General features: G+C 35.5%; 1 protein-coding gene across 2 annotated transcripts in view; it reads right to left on the bottom strand.

Annotated features, from left to right (window-relative positions):
• The window catches only part of NSRP1 (nuclear speckle splicing regulatory protein 1), a 62,524-nt gene that overhangs the window by 14,963 nt on the left and 22,315 nt on the right, over positions 1-25,246 (bottom strand). For both annotated transcript variants that reach the window (XM_007452454.1, XM_007452453.1), the window contains one exon: positions 644-700. In XM_007452454.1, coding sequence (XP_007452516.1) covers positions 644-700 — 57 coding nt within the window. The remainder of the gene's footprint in view (positions 1-643; positions 701-25,246) is intronic.

Below are 25,246 nucleotides of genomic sequence, written 5' to 3'. Positions count from 1 at the left end.
CACTGGTACAGTAGTAGAAAAATTACTAAAACTCCAGGCCTAGTTCTGTAATGAGCTGCGTGATCATGAGGGGTAAACATCCTTTTGAAGTTTCAAACTTCTTTATCAGGACCATGGGCAGGTTTGTGAGAATTTTAAAAAGACAATGTATGTATAAAAGTACTTGGAAATACTATACAGTATACATAAATATAAGGTGCTGGCAAGTCTACCAAAAAACACCTGATATTCCCCTTCCTTGCTAGATGAGTTTGAAATAATTATAAAACTGCAAAATCATTTTGGTTGTATCCTTTGTTTTTTTTTTAGCAAGTAAGCTCATTAGCAGAAATTATTAAACTATGTAATCCATCGTCAGACTAAGTCATATGAAAGCAGAAATGGGTTTAATCTACAACACAGCAATAAGGAGCTAATTCTTCACTATGTTTTTCTCCTTTAAAATTCATACAAGAAACCTGAAATCTATGTAAATCAAGAAACATCTTACACATTTTCAGAAAACAAGTGTCAAGATAAAATTTTTCCTTATACACCCTTACTCTTTTTAGTCTCAGGTACCTAGATACCAAAACTGATACTTTAAAATGTGAGCTGAACTACTTACTTCACCAGATGCATTTAATTCACCCTTCTACCTTACCTGTTTCATTGCTTGCTTCTTAGCAGCTTCTCTCTGAAGGCTTTCACTCACGGAGGTCTATAAAACAGGAAAATGCTGTCACTGTTTCAACCAATTTAAAACTTCTTTTCCAGTATTCTGGTTGGCAACTAGTCCCTTACTTATGGTTAAAAATAGAAAGATAATATTATGAATTAATAAATTAACATTTTCAAGGTCTTCACCCTAAACTTTAGGAAACGAATGAATCTTCATTATAAATCATCAGGGTGTAAGAGAAAATAAAATGGTACAGGACAAGATGAGGTAACATGGGTTTTCAGTCCCAGCTTCACCACTAAGTTGTTCAACTTCTATGGATTTCAATTTGCTCTGTGTACATGTGAATGTGCGCGTGTTGAGAGGGGGAAAATTGGTCCCTTCCAATACTAAAATGGTATGATTCCCAGCAACAAAAAGCACATTATTTTAATATTCACCACTGAATATAGTATATCAAACTCTTAGTACATGCTGAAGGCTCAGGGACAGCCAGGACTATCTGTCATTATTATCATTCAATAAATATGTACTGAAAAGCCTACCATAACAGGCATTGTTCTAGCTCCTGAAGACAGCAGAAAAACAAGAACAGTCTCTTTGCTTGAGAGATAAATGGTCTGAAAGGGAAGACAAATAACTAAAAGAGATAATCACAATATAAATGTGACAGGCAATATAACAAAGGGATTTAAAAAAGGGCTGCAGGAGAACAGAGCAGGAGACTAAATGCATAAGGAATCAAGAAAGCCTTCCCGGGCTTCCCTGGTGGCGCGGTGGTTGAGAGTCCGCCTGCCGATGCAGGGGACACAGGTTCATGCCCCAGTCTGGGAAGATCCCACATGCCGCGGAGCGGCTGGGCCCGTGAGCCATGGCCGCTGAGTCTGCGCGTCCGGAGCCTGTGCTCCGCAACAGGAGAGGCCACAACAGTGAGAGGCCCGTGTACCACACACAAAAAAAAAAAAAAAAGAAAGAAAGCCTTCCCAAAACAGATATTACATTAGACCTCAATCAAAAGGAATTTCAGAGAAGACAAGAAGAGTACAGAAAGTAGTAACCACATGGGCAAAAGTAAAGACTTGCAGCTAAGAAAAGAAATATAATTAGAACACTTAGGAAAAACTGTTCCCTTAAAAGTATAAGGCCTTGTAAATATACTAACCAACAATGAAATGTACACACTAAAGGGGTGCATTTTATGGTGTGTAAATTATATCTTAAAAAAAAAGACTACTAATGAATTATAGTTCTCTAGTCTATTGACATTTGCTGTTTCCAGCTATGCAGTATAAACTGGTGCATCCTTTGTTTTCCATGGCAACAAACAGAACAAAATAAACCTATTTCTAGTTTTCTATGACCATGCAGATGAATAAAGTTAATACACAAAGGCCAGACAATAACAAAATACTTACTTAATAAATTAAAAGAAGTGAACAGGCAGAGACTAAGTTTACTTTAGGTGATATAGTAAATTGACTCCAACTAGAGGAAGAGATGTTGATAACAATAATAATAATAGTAGCTAACATCTATAGAGCAGGTGCTATTATGCTAAGTTTATTACTTGTGTATTACATGTATTACTCATTTAAATCAAATGTTCCTGTTATGTAATATGACACATTTTTTCACTCATTAGAATATAAATTTTAAACATGAAAATATTAAATATTCTAGTAAGTATATCTCATGAAATTCTAATGCATTTTGTTTGTTTTTTCACGGCTTGTGGGATTTTAGTTCCCCGAGCAGGGATCAAGCCTGGGCCCCAGCAGTGAAAGCACCAAGTCCTAACCACTGGACCACCAGCAAATTCCCTCCAATGCATTTTTATGTCTCAGTCTTTCTAATTAGTGTATACTAAATATATTTTTCTTGATCATTGAGTCAGTAATGTCCTCAGGATTGACTAAAAGAGTAAATCCCCAAATGCTGGACTTTCACTTATTTTTATTACTTTTTCCCACCTCTCCTCCAGTCAATCACAGTTCACAGGCTGTTACTTTCAAACTGGTTGCTTCAACCTGAACTACTGAACTTGAAAAAACAGAACACAAGCCTGTGACTTTTTAGACTTTTATATAATGTAGAATAAGCAGACTGGGAAGGGCCTTCCAAAGTAAAGTAATATATACTTTGAAATATCTCAAGAGACTTTGTTTTCATGCTTATAGCTGTTCAGAAGGATGAAGTCTGACCTTTGAAAAACATCAGTTGTTATTACTTACGGGGTTGATAACATATGGAGACAGTAATTTTACAGATCCTATCCACCAACTTATATCCCTGGAATTCCAAGAGCATCAGTGGATGAAGAGGTAACTCTGAACCTACACTGAAAAACTCAGGGAGGACTGTCTTCTTTTGAAGTTCATATCTCAGTTTTCTAGCTAAAGGAACTCTAACAATGATTATTTGTGGTGATGGCTAAAATGTCAACAACCTGTTTAAATACATATACACAAAAAACTAAAAATGAAAATAGTAGCGATAAAACTTTTGTTTCAGTAATAGTGATCCTATATAAAAATCAGTAAATGTATTAAATGACATTTTAATCCTTATCTTCTACATAACAAACATAAAAAACTGTAGTCTAGATTCATACTGGAGACAAAATAACTGGTAAAATTAAACACAAGAGCAATAAGATTTTATATTTTAAAGGTCAAGTCTTTCTAAGTTTTAAGAGATATCCTTAAATTAAAATACCAATACAAATGTTAAGACAACTTTTAATTTTGTCTGGTTTCCATGAAAAAGGATATGCAAGGGAAGATAAAAATGAGAAAAGCAGGTTGTCCTGCATAAGTCAGGGAAGGTTTCACCTTATTGAACTCAGCAAGAGAAGAAACAGATTTCATACATGTGCCCTATGAATAAAACAAAACTAAAATATGTAATAATTGCCAACATGTCAGCCTCTAACTTTAGAGTTCCTATACTGCATAGCATAAGGGGGAAGTACAGAATAACGGTCAAAAGTGTAGGCTCGGGCTTCCCTGGTGGCGCAGTGGTTGGGAGTCCGCCTGCCGATGCAGGGGATACGGGTTCGTGCCCCGGTCTGGGAAGATCCCACATGCCGTGGAGCGGCTGGGCCCGTGAGCCATGGCCGCTGAGCCTGCTCGTCCGGAGCCTGTGCTCCACAATGGGAGAGGCCACAACAGTGAGAGGCCCACATACCGCAAAAAAAAAAAAAAAAAAAAAAAGTGTAGGCTCAGGAATCTGACTGACTTTCAAACTATTCCCTCTCTCTTACCAGCTGTATTATTTCAGATATGTTACTCATCTATATAACAGTACCTATCTCACAAGGTTGTTTTGAGGATTAAATGAGATAACATGTAAAAAGTACTTGGCAAGTATCTGGCTTATGCAAGTGCTCAGTAAAGGTTAGCTATCATTACTACCATTATTATTATTATGCTCATATTTAAGAACATTTTGGGCTGAAGAAATGTTTATATTTAAACAAATTAAAATTAAGTTATGTGAAAACAGTAGTTATAAGTTTTTTTCCCTTGGAGTATTACAGTTAAACCAAAGTGTTCACCAGAAAAGCATGTACACTACGTTTCACTTTATAGTATATTTATCAGTGTGTTTAATAAACATAAGATTGGCTTACTTGAAGATGGACAATATGATTCAATTTGCATCTACTGAAATAGAAGAGTCTATCCTGTTGAATATTTAAAAGGCTGTACATGTTTTCTTTTGTGTGTTAAGATTCCTTAACGTTTCATACTGAGTACACCAAAACACAGGAAAATAGAGGATGCAAACATCTGAATCCTTTACCAGCCATGGGAGCTATGGCAGAGCTAGAAATGGGTTTTCTAGAACTAAGAGTGCTTTTACAAGCAACTATAAATGAAAATACATTGCCCCAAAGCATGAGATTAGAAAGAACTCTTCTTTTTGAGAAAGTCCTCTGCTGTGCTGCTATAATAATCATTGGATGATGGGAGCTGATAGCAAGGAATGACCAAATGAATGGACATCCTCCTTTAATAACTGCCCGGTTTGGGGTGGGAGTTCTTGTTAAAGAAGTATATTTTTTTAAACTTTATTTTGAAATAATTATAAATTCACTGGAAGTTGCAAAGAAATGTACAAGAAGGTCCTTCACCCAGCACACCCCCAATGTGAGCATCCTGCATAACTGGAGTAAAATACCAACACCAGGAAACAGACTTTGGTATGAACCACAAAGCTTATTCAGATTTTACCAGTTTTACATGCAAAATTTGTGTATGTGTATAGCTCTATGCTATTTTATGACATGTTTCGTGTAACTGTCACCACAATCAAGATACTTAACTGTAACATCACCACAATATTCCTTAGTGCTACCCTTTTATAGCCATACCTACCTCTCCTCCCCTCCCAGCTCCCATCCTTAATCACTGGCAACCACTAATCTGTTCTCTATCTCTATAATTATGTTACTTCAAGAATGTAACATGTTAAATAAATGGAATCATTTTGAGACTAGCTTTTTTCACTCAGCATTATTTTAATGGAATGTATTTTGCTTAGTACACATATTACAAAACACTTCAGTTCTGCCACAAAATATTCTAGCCTGCAAGTGACCTAAGGAAATACAGCTGTTGAAAACTGATGATGGGGGCTTCCCTCGTGGCGCAGTGGTTAAGAATCCACCTGCCAATGCAGGGGACAGAGGTTTGATCCCTGGTCCAGGAAGATCCCACATGCTGCGGAGCAACTAAGCCTGTGCGCCACAACTATTGAGCCTGTGCTCTAGAGCCCGCGAGCCTCAGCTACTGAGCCCACGTGCCACAACTACTGAAGCCCGCACGCCTAGAGCCCGTGCTCTGCAACAAGAGAAGCCACCGCAACGAAGCATAGCCCCTGCCCGCCGCAAATGGAGAAAGCCTGCGCACAGTAACGAAGACCCAATGCAGCCAAAGATAAATAAATAAATATTTTAAAAATAAAACAAAAAAAACTGATGATGGAGGTTGAATGTGACCAAACCACAACACTGTCATTAACTGATTAGTTTCCAAATTAGCAGGTAGGCAATTATCTTAATTCTATGTCTGAAGACCACTTCACAGAGCAATAAGAGTATTCATTAATGGTGCCTTCTAATAAAACCACAAATTATCATCAGTTTTAAATTTAGGAAGACAAAGGGGCTTTATCTTAAATTAAAAAAAAATTCAATTTATAAATTGGGCCAAATACAAACTTTTTTGGGGGGGGCGGAGTCACACATAGCATGCGGGATCTTAGCTTGCATCCCCTGCAGTGGAAGTATGGAGTCTTAACCACTGGACCACCAGAGAAGTCCTGAAGTGCAAACATTTTGACTGTCCCAAAAGCACAAAAACTACTGTATTACACTGGTGTTTCAAAATATTTAGGTTCTCTACCAAAAATCTCAGGGACATATCCTTTAAAAAACCCATAGTAGTTCCTTGAAAATGTTTGAACTTAACTGAACAAACATGTTCGGAGAACCCAGTATGTGTATAGCACTAAAAGTGGAGGAGGAGCCAATATTTGGTCAACATCTTAATTTTTTATGTCTAATGTAAGAGTTGGTACACTCACATTAGCTTTAATTCCAAATAAGAAATGAACATGAAGAATATAAAAACCTGGTCCATTTTATATATACAACAATTCTCTTTCTCTCTCTACACAAACACACACACACACACAATTATAAAGGGTAAAGATGTGATCATCAAGTATAAGCACCATGATTGCAGAATTAAGGAGAACACTGCAACTGGATTTTCTTATTCTTTATTACCTCCATTGTTCTTGTAGAGAATAAAAACTATTTACTAGTGTTTTGTTTCATTAAATTGCAGTCAGATATGACATGACTAAATGGGAGACTGTTTTAAAAACCTTTGCAGTTAGCTCAGATAAACGGAAGAGAAAGCACATGGCTGTGCAGCACCTTTCTTCCATCACTACTGGGCTGCCTCCCGAGCTGTGGTAACAATCAGAAGAGAAATGGCTCTGTATGTATTACTGGAACTCCTTCATCAATACACAAAATATAGTTTAATGACACTGGGGAAAAATTACAGATACTGGACCATTATTTATATTATTAAATTATCTTTCTTCAGTCATAAACTTTTTTTAATTAAATGAAAATTCAGAAAAGGGTTGATTTTTTTTTTTTTTACAGAAACTAATCTGTTATTCCATAACTAATAAACCACAAAGGGAAAAAAAATTACCTATGGGCTTCTTTCTGAAAAAAGAGGTTTACCTATCCACTTATCCAAAACAGATCTCAGTTAAAGAAAAAACAGTTCAAGAATCAATCCTTCCTTGGGCTTCCTTGGTGGCTCAGTGGTTAAGAATCTGCCTGCCAATGCAAGGGACACAGTTTCGTGCCCTCTCCCAGGAAGATCCCACATGCCGCGGAGTATCTAAGCCCATACGCCACAACTACTGAGCCTGAGCTCTAGAGCCCGCAAGCCACAACTACTGAGCCCATGTGCCACAACTAGTGAAGCCCACGCACCTAGAGCCCATGATCCGCAACAAGAGAAGCCACGACAGAAGCCCGCGCACCACAACAAAGAGTAGGCCCCGCTGACCCAACCAGAGAAAGCCCGGGCATAGCAACGAAGACCCAACACAGCCAAAAAGGATAAAAATAATTAATTAATTTATTTATATAAAAAAAGAATCAATCCTTCCTTAAATGGCTTATGGCTACAATCTTCTGTTGTGCTCTTAGAACTTAGAAATGAAAAATTCCTGTTCCTTATTTTTTCTTTAAACCTAGCAACAGATCATTTATTAAAGGTCCTACAACTCAGTAATCTGTATTATGGGCTTTATTTGTCCACATTCACATGACTCTTCTAAGTACAAAGCCTGTTTAAGAGTTGTGAAAAATACAGAAAACTTTTATTATATAAACTCAGACAGAAAAATATGTGGCTCTAAACAGAAAATTTAGAAATGAGAAAATATAAATGACCATTAACTATATGAAAAAATGTTCAATCTTACCAATAACTAAAAAGATGAAAATGAAAATACTTCTATCACCTACCAAATTGGTAAAGATTTTTAAAAATTATATCATCCAATACTGGCAAGGTAATGAACAAAGATATACTCCTACACTGTGAAAATGTGAAATAGTTTCAATTTAGCAAAATGTATCAAGAGAGCCTGAAAAATATCCATTTCTTTTGATCCAGTAATTCCACTTACAGTTTATTCTAAGGACATAAAAGAAGATGCACAAAAAGATTTAGGTACTATGATATTCACTGTGTTATATAATGGGGTATCTAGTCACATTAGGGAAAAACTTTGAACAAAATAAGATTGGTTAAATAAGTGTATACTCTTCAACAGGAAGTTTTGTAGCCAACTGAAAATCTGTTTTCAACAACTTTTAATGGTATGGGGAAACTTTAAGGCTACATGCATACTAGTCCTTGTTCACTACTCAAGAAGCCACCCGATAATCATTCCCTCATACTATGGCCACACTGCTTCTTGCGTATTTTACCTTGACTCAAACCTCCCCATATCCTCATCCTCTTTGATGAACTTCTCTTTCACTTCCTCAGCTAAAACCTGGCTTTTCCCTAAAGACACCTTTCATTTGAGGCTGCTCATGGCTCATATACCCCGTACTTCAGATTAGGAGGCTGTCTCTCCTCCTGATTCTAGTCTCAAACCCTGTAGGTAAAAATCCCTGTTCCTTTGAAGCTCATGCTATATGACTATGTTACCCTTACCCCTCTCTTCTCTCGATTCTTGAACCCTTTATTACTTACTATCTCTGACATCTTGAGCTCAGTCTTCCTCTCTACTTTCCATCGTACCATCACCCTGGCATGCCATCATCATCCCAGATAATGCATACAATAAACACTAACCCTGTTTTCCTCATCTCCACTTATGTTTTAAAGGTTTTTAAGTCTCCCTTTTAGTCATATATTTGTCTGACTACAGTTTAATGACTGTTTCCTCTCTACTTCAGCCACCCTCTCTCACGGTCACTCTTGTTACTATCTGCAACTGCCCCAGCTCTGAAACTATAAACTTGTGCAACCCACCTGATAACCACCACTACTCTTCTAACTATGTTTCACTGAACATAAGATGTGCATTATTTCACATTTTAACATTGCTGAAATCTGAATACACCTTACAATTAGTGGCATCATCGAATTACTGTCAAACCAGAGGTATTCTTTTTTGTTGTTGTTTTGTTTTTTTTTGTGGTACGCAGGCCTCTCACTGTTGGCCTCTCCCAATCTGAATACACCTTACAATTAGTGGCATCATCGAATTACTGTCAAACCAGAGGTATTCTTTTTTGTTGTTGTTTTGTTTTTTTTTGTGGTACGCAGGCCTCTCACTGTTGTGGCCTCTCCCATTGCGGAGCACAGGCTCCAGATGCGCAGGCTCAGCGGCCATGGCTCATGGGCCCAGCCGCTCCGCGGCATGTGGGATCTTCCCGGACCGGGGCACGAAACCGTGTCCCCTGCATCGGCAGGCAGACTCTCAACCACTGTGCCACCAGGGAAGCCCTGCACATCTATTTAGTATTTAAAATATACATACATATTTTTCAACCAAGAAGCCTCATTATGGAAATATGTCATTGAAATAAAAGCACCAGAGTATTAAAAAAAAAAAATTGAAATGTCCAACAATAAGAAAACAGCTGAATAAATTATGGTCCAAATATACTATAAAATATTATGGAGCTGCTGTCCAAACATGTACAGTGGTTACTTCTGAGTGATGGGATTAACAGTACTTTTAATTTTTCTTTCATACTTTTCTGTATTTTCTAACTGGTCTATAATGACTATGTATTTTTATATAACAAGAAGTTATTCTGATTTATTACGTAAACAGAGTTATTCTAATTTATTAATTAACAAAAGCATCTTTAAGATCCTACTCAGAACTGAAAGTTAATTATGCTTAGTATCTTGACCTATTTTGCAGAATAGAAAGTGCCATCTGCCTTTGTGTGGTCAAAATTTCTAATTCCACACCTTCAGCCAGTTAGTATTTAATATTGGTTAGGTCACTCTATGCCAACACCAAGAAAGAGTTGAGAATATACTCTACCTTTTAAAGAACTTACCATTTAGTTAAGGAAACAATTAAACAACTAATACTTTTATACAACTAAAGAGCAATCAATACCAACATAATGGCATTTATTCATTCATTTAAATATTTATGGAGCATATGCCATGTTCAAGGCACTATCAAGGTGTTGGAGGAAAAATTATAAACAAAAACCCCTGCCCTCAATGAGCTTATAAGGGAACAGACAATAAACAGACAGACAAAATTTATGTCAGATATGTTGCATTCTATGCAGAAAAATAAATCAAAGAAGAGTAGAGGCAGGAATGGATTGAATTTGAAATAGAATCTTCGAGGAAGGTCTCAATGAGAACATAAAATTTGAACCAAGACCAGTAGAAGATGAGAAAACAAGTCACAATGAGATCTGGAGAAGAGCTTTTCAGGCACAAGACAATAGGCAAGAACATACCAGATATGTCCAAGGAGGAAGGCAAGGATGGAACAGTGAGTGAAGAAACAAACTATAAGTATCAGAGTTCAGGGAAAGGAAAATCATGGTCTAAGAGAATCAAAGAATCATCTATGGAGGAAGAAGGATGAGGCCAAATTTAGAAAGATGAGTAACAGTGAAAAAAGATTGTGGGGACTTCCCTGGTGGTCCAGTGGTTGAGAATCCGCCTTCCAATGCAGGCGACGTGGGTTTGATCCCTGGTTGGGGAACTAAGATTCCACATGCCACAGGGCAAATAAGCCCATGTGCTCTAGAGCCTGTGCATCAAAACTAGAGAGCCTGAGAGCCACAATGAAAGATCCTGCATGCCACAACAAAGATCATGCATGCTGCAACTAAAATTCAATGCAGCCAAACAAACAAATAAATAAATAGATTGTATTATATAGAGGAAACCCCAATAGGAAATACAATGACATAAACATGGCAATAAAGAATGCAGAGATCAGGAATTCCCTGGTGGTCCAGTCATTAGGACTCTGAGCTTCCACAGTCTGGGCCCAGGTTCAAACCCTGGTCAGAGAACTAAGATCCTGCAAGATGGGTGGCATGCCAAAAAACAAAACAAAAAAAAACAAAGGATGCAGAAATCAATATGATTATAGCAAATGACTTCTATTTGGGTGTTAAGAACTAAAGTTGGACTAAGACCATGTTATGAAAACAGCTGGAACTCTGAAAGTGATACAAAGATGAAAAAGAATTATTAGAGGTTTTTTTTAAGCTAATGAAAAAGTAATTTAGAAAAACGATCTGGAATCAATGCAATATGGTTAATAAGGAGACTCAGGGAACAGGGTTTACAAGACTATGGTAGGTGGGAGTGGTCAGAAAGGGTAAATCTAGGCAATATTCTAAAAGAAAAAGAACTTGGAAATAGAAGGAATGTAGAAAATAGACTCAAACACTGTATTAAAGTTTCTAAGCTAGGACACTGCAGAAATAGTGATGAGAAGTGGAATGATATGTATGTTATGGAAAGATCATTTCATCCAGAGCTGTTTTTAAAATGGTTTTAAATTAAACAAAAAATTATACTCCCTATCCAAAAGATATGAATTGTATTTTCTGAAGTATTATTATAATATTTCGCCCATTGACAACTCACATCTCACATAAAGGACGCGATCCTCATAATTTTACCTCCTTAAAAATACCTTATCGCATCATAAATGGAGAATTTTCTGGTTTGTTCTACATTTTTCTCTACTATCTAAACATATAGGTTCTGAATAGACAAAGAACCTAAAAGTGTATTCATTTGAAACAATTCCTTAGGAAAGTAAATTTCAAATCAGTGGGAAAATGATAGACTATTTAATAAATGGTGTGGAGACAACTATCCAACCTTTTGGGGAAAAAACAAACAAACAATTAAAACTGATACCTTCGTCACACCTCATTCCTTATAACAGACATCAAAATACACTCCAGGTGTTATTAAACATTTAAATGCAAACACAAGTTGCAAAACATTAAGAAGAGAATAAAATTTTACTCAAAGGTAAAACAACAGTATGTCTGTACAAAGGATGTAGAACAATTATAACTCTCATATACCAATAGTGGAAATGTAAAATGGTACAACAACTTTGGAAAAGAATTTAGCAGTTTCTTTGTTCTTTTTTTTTTGGCCAAGCTGCGCAGCATGTGGGATCTTAGTTCCCCTACCAGGGATCGAACCCGTGCCCCCCCACAGTGGAAGCACAGCCTCTTAACCACTGGACCGCCAGGGAAGTCCCCAGAATTTAGCAGTTTCTTAAAAAGTTACACCTACCATGTGACCATTTCATGCCTAGGTTTTTACCCAAGAGAAATTAAAGCATAACTCTATACAAAGACTTGCACACAACAAATGTTCATAGCCATTTTACCTGTAATAGCCCCAAACTGGAAACAATCCAAATGATCAACAGTGAATAAACAAACAAGTTGTAGTATATTCATACAAAGGAATACTACTCAGCAAGAAAAAAGGAACAGACTACTGAAACACAATGTGAGTTAATCTCAAAATAGTTATGCTGAAAGAAGCCAGACACCCCTCACCCCCATCCAAAGTACACAGTGCATGATTCCATTTATATAAATTTTACAAAATGAAAACTATAGTGATACAAAGCAGATCAGTAGCTGCCTGGGGGTTGGTGTGTGTGAGAAGGGGCAGAAAGGAGAAATTACAAAGAGGCATGGGGAAACTTTTGGGTGCGATGGATGTTCATTGCCTTTGTTGCAGAGCAGTTTCAAGGTATAAACTTAGGTCAAAACTTAGCAAACTGTATACTTTAAATAAGTGCATGTATATGTCAATTATTCCTCAATAAAGGTATTTTTTAAAGTAAAATAATGTCAGGCCATATGCTGAAAACTGTGGACTATTTACCTCTGGTGGGTAATTTTAAATAGAAAAAATGATATAATAACAATAATTTTAAAATAAAATGAGCTGTGGTTATCATGACTCATATACTGGGGAGGAGGAAGAGATGATTTGAACCAGTGACAGGGTTGACAGGTGTTTTGCAAAACCAGATGCAAAGAAGCCTCAATGAATTAACCTGAGGAGAAAGAGAAGTGAGGGCATATTTAGAAACCAAAGCCAAGAATCAAAATATGCCAAGCCAAGTACATATGAGGACAGGTGCAGAGCAAATTCAGAGGCAGGAATCTGGTAGCAAAGGCAAATTATGATGCAACAGATGAACAGACTGACAGAGACAAACTAAAGAGCACAGTCCAAGTACATAAAGCAAATCATTCCTGGAATGTATAAACAAACTATGGTTTAAGGCTGACTTTAAGAACAGAAAGCAGGCAGCAAAAACAGGTGAAGCTAGAGAGTGGTTAGAGTCAAGTACACTGCTGAATAAACAAAAGAGGCAAAGCTATGCACAAGTATCAGAGCTCACACAAAATTTTTCTCAAAGTAAGGCTGGATGCTCCATTTGGCTTTTATTCCTGATGGCTCAATGAGAAATGGCCCTAATTCTAACAAAACACCCTTAATAGTTTCTGAAATTTTAACTTCTCCCAGAAGTGAAGATATTTTTGTTTTAACTTGAATTGTCTATAAATTCACTTTCATAATGTACAATAAAAAGCTCCTTGAGAGCAGAGATTGTCCTGTTCAGCCTTTTATTTACTAACAGCAGTTCAGTATTTTCTACACATCAGATGCTCAAATAATGATGGTTAAAAGTGTTGAACAAGAAAACCATTAAAATATATACATATTATTTTTATTGAAATCTCCATTATCTACTTTCTGAATTACCACTTAATAATATTCCTAGACCAGTCTCCTTCCATTACACAGGCCCTCCCTATGTTCTTTACCACTGCCAACAGAATATGTGATCCCTAAATACAAAATTAGTAAAATAAATAAATAAATAAACACTCATGAAATCAAAAGCCACATATATAAAATTTTTAGAATTAGTCATACTCAGCTTCCAAATCTTGGTAAGAAATTAAGCCAGGCTCTCTTTCTCTGAAGATGTTCTACAGGTGACAGAGGTTGGACACGAGAAACAAATATAAAAGCTGTGGGGAAAAAATGCCTGGGGAAAAAAAGCTGACTTGTCTGGACAGAGGGAGGGCAGAGTAGCAAACCACAGTTAAAGAGGATAGGGCATACAACTTAGGAGTTGGATGATGGAAAGCTTTTCAGAAATGTTCTTTGTCTCCCCAGAGGCAAAAAAAAGCAACTGTTCTGAGGTAATGTCAGAGCAGCACCCCAATCTTTAAACTTCCATGGGAGTCTGTTCTCAAATAAACAGCAACTCTGATGTAGTTACTGGGAAGTGCCCTGAGGGATATGGTTACTTGGTGGATACAGCAAAGGGAAGTCTAGGATTAACATCATAGGCTCTCTGCCCTGAGGTTCTTCTTCCTTTCTCCGGACCTTACCATTCCTCCCAGACATATTACCATCAAAATTAATGTGGCTGATAATCCCAATGGAAAATATGTTCATGAAAGAAAAATAATGATTCAGCATTGGAGAAGTATAAGGATTATAAAAATCTTTCTAAAGATTAAAAAACGGACAAAAGAACTGAATAAGGTACATTAAAAAGAACCAGATTAATGAACGAGGCAGAATATAAATTTTAAATGACCATAATACATATCCTCAGAAATAAGAGAGAGGATACTGGCAACATGAAGCAGAATAACAGTTTTTTGTTTGTTTTTTTGCGGTACACGGGGCTCCCACTGCTGTGGCCCCTCCCGTCGCGGAGCACAGGCTCCGGACGCGCAGGCCCAGCAGCCATGGCCCACGGGCCCAGCCACTCTGCAGTATGTGGGATCCTCCCAGACCGGGGCACGAACCCGCGTCCCCCGCATCGGCAGGCATACTCTCAACTGCTGCACCACCAGGGAAGCCCCAGAATAACAGTTTTTAAAAAGAAACAATTTGAAATAATGTATATAGAAAATACAGTTAAAATAAAAATATTAAAGAGATGGGTGAATGGATTAAAAGATATGGCTCTAAAATGTTTTAGTGAGCTAGAATTATTAGGCCAAGAAATGCTCCTGGAACATATGAAGAAGGGATAAGGAGATTTTTTTTTAAAGATACAGAGATATGAGAGATAGAAGTATCAACATTCATAAAAATTAAAGACAAAGAAGACATATAAACTAAACAGATTCAAAGAGACATCTGAATGACTGAGGCTTTTCAAGAATTAAAGAATAAAAAGTCAAACTGAACAGATTGTGAATGCCAAAGAGAACAGAAAATAAAACACATATACATACACAATACCTTGATACATTAGAATGAAATTTAAGAAAATCAAAGACAAAATAAAATTCTAAAAGCTTCTAACAAGAATAGATCACCTACCTATAAAGGAATAAGATCAGATTGACCTCAGACACCTCATCAGCCACACAAGATTTAAGAATAAGTAATTCTTAAAATTACTGGGTGGAGTAATTTTAAAGTGTTGATGGAAAAAACTTCAAACCAAAAAGTTTATATCCAGATAAACTAGCATCAAAAATAAAGATATTTAAAGCACACAAAGTCTCAGAAGATTTGCCACATAAAGGCTCTCTCTGAAAATACACATTAAGGGAACTATTCCCAATAAGAATATTGTGAGATTAAGTAAAACTTAATATTATCTTTAAAAATGAGCAAAAAGATAACCAAAATGATCCAGAACTAAAAATCTAGAGCAGCTCTATACAACAGAACTTTCTGAAATAACTCAAATGTTCTATACTTGTTGCCCAATATGGTAGCTACTAGTCACATGTGGCTATTGTGCATGTGAAATATAACTAGACTGACTGAATTTTAAACTTAAATTTTATTTAAGTTTAAAAGTCTCTATGACTAGTGGCTACCATATTAGCATAGATCTAGAGTAGGAGTCAGTAGGCCTTTCTCTTTAAGGCCCAGATGGTGAATATTTTAGACTTGTGGCAATGTGGCCTCTGTTGCAACTGTTTGCAACATGCAAACAGTTTTGTGTCACTGTTTCACTGAAGCAGTCACAGACAACAAATAAGTAAATGGCAAGGCTGTGTTCCAATAAAACTTTACGCAGGAACAGTCAGAAGTATTTCATTTAAAATACAGACAAGAAAGAATGCCCACTGAGGTAGTCTAACATACTACTGGAAGACTTGGCTAATATAATAAAACAGAGGGAAAAAAAGCATAAGGATTAGAAGAGATAAAGCAGACGGTATAAACAAATTATTACACTAAATGAGTTTAGAAAGACTGCCAGATACAAAATCAATTTACAAAATCAACAGCATTGCTCTACACCGGAACAGTCAACTGGAAAATATACTTGAAAATAAGGTACCATTCACAATAGCTATAAAAACTATGAAGTATCTAGGAATAAACCTGAAGATAAGGTACAGAACATTAATGAAATAAAAAATTACTTCATTAAAAAGCCTAAATGAATGGAGAACTATACCACATTTATGGGTAGTTCCTAAAGACTAAACTATAAATCCAAGGCAATTCCAATACAAATTGGAGTTTTAATTTTTAAGGAATTTTACAACTCTAAATTGTCTAAAAACAGTTTAATCAAGTTTGTAAGAGAGGTGTAAAATAAAGGACTCAGCTTACTAGAGAGTAAGATTTACTACTAAGCCATAATAATAAAAAAAAACTGTAATAAAATGAGAGATTAGCAGCAGATTCATGAATATATGGGAACTTGACATGATAAAGATGACCCACAAATCAGGAGGTAAAGCACACACTGTCTATAGATGGTACTGGGAGAACTGGTCCATTTTAAGAAAAATAATGTTGGATCCCTACCTCACAACATATATAAAGAGTGAATTCAAGATGGATTAAAGACCTATATATAAAAAGTATTATATAGCTAATAGAAGATAGGAGAATATCTTGGTAGCCTCAGGGTGGTGAAGAGCTTCTTAAACAAGACCCCTTAAGCACAAACCATATAGGAATAATTGATTTGACTATATTAAAGAGAGAGAATTTATGCTCTATAAACGACACTGTATTATAGTCAACTTTAAGTTACAATAACAAATTAGCTCTCAAATACTGCTAATTAAGTTTCTCTCTAGATTATTGTTCCACCAAGGGGACAGTTCAGTTTGGCAAGACAGCTCTCTGTTCCATATGGTCATTCAGAAACCCAAGCTCTTTCCAGCTATCACAAGGGTACAGAGAAAGTTGGGTCATGGCCTGAAATAATAAACCTATCCATATTCCAACTTACGACAAGGTAGAAAAGAAGTCCACATTGAGGTAATAATGCACATATACTTTGTCCATGTTTGATTGGCAAAATTAGTCATGTGGTCTCAATTAGCTAATGATAAAGTAGAAAACACAACCCCTAACTGAGCAGCTATGTGCCCAGCTTAAACTCTTGTCACTGCATTAGGGAAGGATAGATTTATGTGTATAATTAGCAATCCTCACCATAGGGACCACAAAAGAAGTAACAGACTGAGAGATTTTCAATGTCTAAAACCAACAACGGATTAGTATCCAAGTTACATATCATAAAAAAAGACAGGAAATACAATAGAAAGGAGGGTAGTGGATATGAATGAGAAATTTACAGAAAAGAAGAAATGCCTAATAATTAACAATCAATGAAGTGCAAAGTAAAACAATGAAGAATTGGAAAAATTATTAAGTGTTAACAAGATGAAGAAATAGAGACCACCAATGGAATGCAAATTGGTACAGTCATTCCAGAAAGCAATTTGCCAGTACTTAGTGAAATAATGTATCTATATACTCTCTGATCCAGAAATCCAAAGAAACCCTTTGGTTTCTATTTGGCTTTTACTGGGACATGTAGAAGAATGTTTTTTATAGTGCTGTGATAGGGAACTGATGATAACTTAATTGTTTATCTCTGGGGGAATGGGATAAAATATGGTGCATGTAATATGCTATAGTTAGAATCAACTAGGTATATACAATATAATGTAGTATTAATTGAAAAGAAATGAGATCTACAATACAGTGAAGTTCATATATATATAAAATATACACACTCAGGAGCTCCCTGGTGGTCTAGTGGTTAGGATTCTGGGCTTTCACTGTCCTGGCTTGGGTTAAATCCCTGGTCAGGGAACTGAGGGCATGGCCAAAAAAAAAATACACACTCAACACAATACAAAAGCATATACACATACTCAAGCATATATATCAAACATATCACAGTATGTTTAAAAGGGAATGGGAGAGGGGATGAAGAGGAAAACTGATAAATAAAATAAGAGTCTTGTGCAGGCTGATAATGTGTGTGCCCTGAAATGAGAAGTATGACTAAGAATTCACTGATTGTTTAAAAAAAAGCACATTACTACATGCTTAACAGTTCTTTCCTTGTCAGAGATGTCAGTTTCAGAAAGACATACACACATGTGCACCAACAACACAAAGATGAAAATGTCATGAAGGATGCTGTTCTGAAATAACAATCTTATCTGTTTCATGTGACAATTTCTCTGTGATGACAAGACACAGCAAAATGGGAGAAGCAAAAAAGTTGTGTAAAAAAGGGTAATTTTGGACTGCTCATAAGGAAAAGAACACAGTTCTTTAATATCCACATATAGTGACAAATAAGGATTAAAGGGAAAAAAACTCAGAACATGATTCTCGATATCTTATGTTGCACAGTCAGAAAGAGTGGTAGAAAAACATTTTATAAGATTTAGTAAAAACATTTATTATAATAACACCTCTTCCAATTATTGCTTAATTCACCAATAAAAGGAAAACTACATTTTATTTCACTTATTTCCCAAAGGAACATCATTAACCATGTTGGTAATAACCAGCACACTTATAATCAATAGGTGATGGTCTTGTAATCCTCCCCACACAGGCCAAATTTTAATGAAATATATTTGGTAATGTATTTTTTTCAAAAGACAAGCAACAGTTTGGCACCTAATATATAATCATAATGACCAAGTCAGGTGTGCAGTAAACCCCAGTACAGACTTTATTAGAGTTCAGTTATAAATACACAATCTCTTGACATTGAAGATGTAGTTCTTATAGATAAAGCCCAAAGGCAGGAAATGAATCTCCTCCCAAATGCCGCTTCTTATCTTTAAAGTAACCTCAAATTATTACTAAACTAATAAAGTAATTTTGTTTCAGAAAGTGATCTGATCTATTTTATTTTCAGCTTTTGATAAATCCAAGAATGAGATGGGGGATTATTGCTTTCTGTCTGACTACAGTACACTGAAACACAACATGAGAATAAAGAAAAAACTTTTTTTTAATGTTTTTTATGGTGAAGCTAGAATAGGCAATATCAAAGCCTGTCAGTGTATGAGAAAGATGTGTATGGTTTTAGAAAACTGAAAGCTAATTTTGTTATTTAACAGCAAATTTAGAAGTAAGGCTTTTACCATCATCTAATTAGAAACTGTCACTTAAAAATGATGACTAAAAAAGGTGCAATGAGATTGTATAGAAACCAAATAAAACAATAATAATGCAAAAATATAATTATGGTTATTACTGCCTTCTTTATAGAAAATTTTTCTAATAATAATGGTTCTTAGCTAATGGCCACAACCCAAAATGAAGATCAAGATTCTATTAAAAAGTCACAAAAAAGCCAGGCTACCAAATATGAGTCTAATACAAAGTACATGGAGACAGCACAAGTAACTTTCAGATGACTAATGATTAATGATGACAGTTATTCTACACAAAGAAGATATCATTTTTATTATAGCAATATAGCTACCATTTATTATACTTCTATTCTGTGCCATGCACTGTACTAGGCACTTAAGGTACCTCTAATACTTAAACGTTTAGATATTATAGAGATTTTCTTTAATGTGGAACTAAAACTAAAAAGATTAAACAATCTGCTCAAGATCCCACAGCTAGGAAAGCAATGCAAAGTTTCTGGTTTAAGTTGGCAAATTAATACATGCTGCGCTCCAATAAAGATGTTAAAAAAAAAAAAAATACACGCTGCAGCCTCCTCCTCTTCCAAACCCTTAGAATGACAGAAAAGAAATCCGTAATTAGGCTGGAAAACAAGAAAGGGTGCTTTCAATAGACTGGAAACTTGAGGAAGATACAAGGCTAGAAACCAAACTGCTGAATGCTAGAAAAGATGGAAATGGTTCCAAGGGCACTACATGTTCTGAGGTAAGGGATACAAAGAGCAGAAGATGACAAAGATAAATTAACTGGGGTTTTTGCATTAGAAGCAGCAATGCAGGTGATCCTTACATGCTGCCTTTCTTGGAAAAGGTAAATAAAAAGATTCATTTCTGCCCTTAATTAAGAATAGTGAACACAGGAGCTTGAGTTAGCCTGGTGAAATTTTTACAATACCAAGGATAAAGAGAAAAATTCTAACACCTAAGAAGGAAGCTGGGAGTGAAAATTACTTACAAAGAATCAGACTGATATCAGGTGCCTCCATTTGGAAATAGTGGATATAAAAGGAAAACAAAGTGTTATTTTAAAGTTCTGAAGGAAAGTAATTTTGACCTTGGAATTCTGTATGTAGCCAAACTATCTTTCAAGAGTGAAGGCAAAATAAAGACATCTGGAGATCTGCAAGGATTCAAAGACTATCACCCACAGATACTCTCTAAAAGAATTACTTGAGAAAATACTAATGGAAGTACAAACAAAGAAGCAGGAAGCAGAAATCAACAATGCATGTACTGTTAAAAAAAAATACATGCAACTAAAATCTCAAATGTAATCAGCATAAGGTAACAGAGAAAGAGGAAAAAAGAGAAAAATGGAAGGAAGTAAAAAATTGTTGGGCTGGTGGCACAGTGGTTAAAAATCTGCATGCCAATGCAGGGGACATGGATTCAATCCCTGGTCTGAGAGGATCCCACATGCCATGGAGCACTAAGCCCATATGCCACAACTACTAAGCCTGAGCTCTAGAGCCCAAGAGCCACAACTACTGAGCCCATGTGTCACAACTACTGAAGCCTGTGTGCCTAGAGCCCATGCTCCCCAACAAGAGAAGCCACCGCAATGAGAAGCCCGCGCACCACAATGAAGAGTAGCCCCTGCTTGCCACAACTAGAGAAAGCCTGTGCACAGCAATCAAGACCCAATGCAGCCAAAAATAAAATAAATTAAAAACAAATTGCTAAGGTTCTTGACTTGTCCAAGAGAGGATGTGAATATTCTATTCTAAACACCATTAGAATAATTTTAGTTATTGTGCTGAAATTTTAAGGGTAAACATTAAAATAACAGAATGTAAATAAAGCTCCCAAAGAAAAGGGTAAAATGGAACCACCACCATCACCACAGCAACAAAAACTTAATCCAACAAACAGAAGAAAAAACAAGAAATATATGATTAATAAGAAAGCATGGTAAACAAGAGATATAGAATGACAGGAATAAGTCCAAACATCATAATCACCTATTTAAAAGACAAGAACAAAACACAGCTATATCCAAGAGATACAAAAAAAGGTAACGAACGAATGGATGAATTCAATAAAGCTGAAAATAAAGAGATGAAGAGAGACACAGCATGAACATGCTAAAAAGAACCCAGCAAAATTAATTTAAAGAAATCTTAAGTCAAGGCAAAAACGGAACAACCCATGGAGATATTAATGAATCTTTACATAATTAACATAGTTCCAAACATATAAAAATAAAATTTATTTTAAAAGAGAAATCAACAAACTGTAACCATAGTGGAAAACTACCATACCATACTCAAGAGAAAAATCAAATAGATACCAAGTGAGAAAGGGTATAGACTTGAACAATGCAGTTAACTTTGGACAGAGAATATAAACTCATTCCCGGGCCAGAGAGATGCAGCCTATATGCAGCCAGGGACTGGTAGAAACTATAGCTAACCAAAGAGTACAAGCCCCACCTAAAGGTAGTCACATTTAAAAAATTTTAAAGACTGTCATGACAGACAGCCAACTTGCTTGTGTCTATTAAATAAATGAATGCACAAATATACATACAAACATGAATATATATTCATATATATGTACATAAATGTTTATTATAGTACAAGTATGTGTAGTACTTTAAAGAAAAAAAAAATTTTCATTTCAAATATACACGGATCAGTCACAAAATCTGCATTGAGCCATTAAGAAAATGTCAAGAAATTACAAAAAGCAGAAGTCACATGGACCATGTTCACAGGCAAAATGCACTAGGATTAATAGCAGCAAATGGGAAGGAAAAGACCAGATACCTGGAAATTAAAAACACAATTCTAAATGATTCCTTCATTAAAAAAAGAGAATCAAAACAAAAATTATGAACTACTTTTTAAAAAATATACAATGAGGTAGGCAAATAACAAAGCCTATGACATGCAAAGCAGGACTACGGAAAAATTTACAGCCATTAATAAATTTCTTAGGAAACAAAAAAGATGTTCAATTGAAGAATGTAAGAGAGAACAGACTAAGAACAAAGAAAGATTATATGGAAATAACAGAGAACAAAGTAATAAAATAGAAAACTAAAAGACAGTTGGATGACCAATAATCAAAAAGCTAATGCTTTGAAAAGGTAATATAATAGGTAAACTTTTGCCAGGTATGATCAAGAAAAAAGGAAAGAAACTGCAAATAAACAACATCAGGGAAAAAAAAGACATAATTACAAATGCAGAAGAGATTTTTTGAAAGCATTTTAACTATTATTAAAATGCTCTACAAATATAATTTGAATCCCTAGAAAAATGAATGACTACTTAGGAAAATACAAAAAAACAAAATTAGCTGAAAATGTAGAAACTGGAACAGATTTTAAAAAGGAAGAAATTGAAATAGTCAAGGACCAAATGCAAAATATCACTGTGCATTTTAAAATATTTTAAAGGAACATATTTCCTCTGTTAAATGTTCTAAAGCAGAGGCTCTAAGATGTTTTGGTTTCAGGAAACTTTTACACTCAAAATTATTTAGGACCCAAAGAGCTTTCATTTATATGAGTTATACCTATCAATATTTACCACATTAGAAAGTAAAACAGAAAATTTTAACTACTTATTAATTCATTGAAAAACAGCAATAAACTCATTTCATACTAACCACAGTCTTATGAAAAAAAACTACTTTACCAAAAATTTAGTAAGAAGAGTAGCAGTGTTTTATATTTTTGCAAGTCTATTTAGCAGATTTTTGGGTTTTCTCATATTGCTCTGTGTTCAATTTGTTGCAATTCACATGTACTACAGTATCTAGGAAACTCCACTGTACATTTGTGAGAAAATGAGAGTAAAAAAGGCAAACAACGTCTTAGTATTATGATGAAAATAGTTTTGACTTTGAAGACCTCATGAAAGGATCTTGAGGACATCTAGGGGCCTCCAAATTACAACTGGAGAGCCAATGCTCTAGAAAAGAAAAAAAAGATGGAAAGCTACACCAACACCAGGTAAGAACAGAACAAGAAAACTAGGTCAGTGTGACTTAAGAGCAAATACTTACCTTATAACATACACAAAAATTAACTAAAAATGTATCAAAGACCTGTACCTAAGAGTTGAGACTCTTGGAAGAAAACAGGGGAAAAGCTTCATGACACTGGATTTGGCAGTGATTTACTGGATATGACACCAAAAGCACAGACAACAAAAGAAAATGTGATAAACTGGGCTTCAACAAAATTTAAAATTTTTGTGTATCAAAGGACACTATCAACAGAGTGAGAAAGCAACAACCCATGGAATAGAAGAAAATATTCACAAGTCATATATCTGATAAGGGATTGATAACCAGAATAAACTCCTACAACTTAACAACAAAAAAACCCCTGAACTACCCAATTTAATAATGGGCAAAGGACTTGAACAGACATTTCTCTAAAATAGATCTACAAATGACCGATAAGCATATGAAAAGATGCTCAACAACATCTGTTATCAGGGAAATGCAATCAAAAACACAATGAGATATTACTTCACTACCATGAGAATAGCTATTATTAAAAAAATAGTCAATAACTACTGAAAGGATTGGAAAGGATGTGGAGAAACTGGAACCACTGTTCATTGCTGGCAGAAATGTAAAATGGTACAGCCACTGTGGAAAACAATATGGTGGTTCCTCAAAAACACAGAACTACCATATGATCCAACAGTCCTACTTGGGTACATACTCAAAAGAAGTGAAAGCAGGGACTCAAAAGATACTTGTACACAAATGTCATAGTGGCATTACTCACAATAGTCAAAAGCTGGAAAAAACCCAAGTGTCCATGACAGATGAATGGATAAGCAAAATGTGTTATATACATACAATGAAATGTCATGCAGCCTTAAAAAGGAAGGAAATTCTGACATGCTACAGCATCGATGAACCTTGAGGACATTATGCTAAGTGAAATAAGCTGGTCACAAAAAGACAAATACTGTATGATTTCACTTATATGTGGTAAGAAGAGTAGTCAAATTCACAAAAGTGGAATGGTGGTTTCCAGGAGCTAGGGGGAGGAGGAAATGCCTAATAAAAATTTCTGGCAATCCAGAGTTACTGACCAACTTTCACTGATTTATCCTGCATTAAGAAACATGAAAATCTTATGGCTTACAAAACAAGGTTTATTTCTTGCTCATACTACCTATCTGCAACATGCTGTTCATATGGCAAAGGGAAAAAAAAGCAATGGCTAAATCAGGATATAGCTTATCACTTCCATTCACATTCCACACTTGCCAAACAAGTCTCATGAATAAGCCTAGTATCAAGGGGCAGGAAGTATACTCTCCCAAAGGGAGAGGCATCTGATGGGAGGACTCTATAGAGATGGACCCAGTAGAGAGGGTTGCCCAGTAAGACTTGGGGATGATAAATCTACAACAAAGGGCAACTCCCTTAATTTGAAAAAAGGTATTTACCATGAACCTAGAGCAAAAATAACTATTGCTATATATCAGCAATAAACACTTAGAACATATAATAAATGTAACAATAAATTTAAAAGATCCCAACCAAGCATATGAGCTATGAAGCCAATTAACTATGTCACCTTAGGCAAACTCTGCTTGTTTCTTCAACTGTGAAATGAAGATAATGACAACCTATTTCATTGATTCTAAAACAAATTTTTCACTTTAACCTCTCAGAAACTGATGACTTCTTGAAAGAATAGCTGTCACCCAGAAAGCAATAATAATGCATCAATAGTATATGAACACTTTCCAGTGTCACTTTCTGGTAACATCAAGAAAGCATCAATATCAAAGTATCTTACATTTGATGAAATACAGTAATATTTAATATTATTGTGATGATTACATGAGCTAATTCATATGAAACACTTAGAGCAGTACTTAACATATAGCAAGTTCTCAATAAATATTAGTTTTTTAATTCTTTGCCCCACTATATTTATCAAAACAGATTATGATGCTAGAGTAATTGAAATAAAATGGCATTGAAGCAGGATTAGAGAAAGAAATCAATGGAACAAAATAAACAGTCCAGGGAAA

The sequence above is a fragment of the Lipotes vexillifer genome, unplaced genomic scaffold (assembly GCF_000442215.2).
Source record: "Lipotes vexillifer unplaced genomic scaffold, Lipotes_vexillifer_v1.1 scaffold216, whole genome shotgun sequence".
In the NCBI taxonomy this organism is placed as follows: domain Eukaryota; kingdom Metazoa; phylum Chordata; class Mammalia; order Artiodactyla; family Lipotidae; genus Lipotes; species Lipotes vexillifer.
The sequence above is the reverse complement of the archived record's forward strand: the minus strand, read 5'-3'. Positions and strand labels throughout refer to the sequence as shown.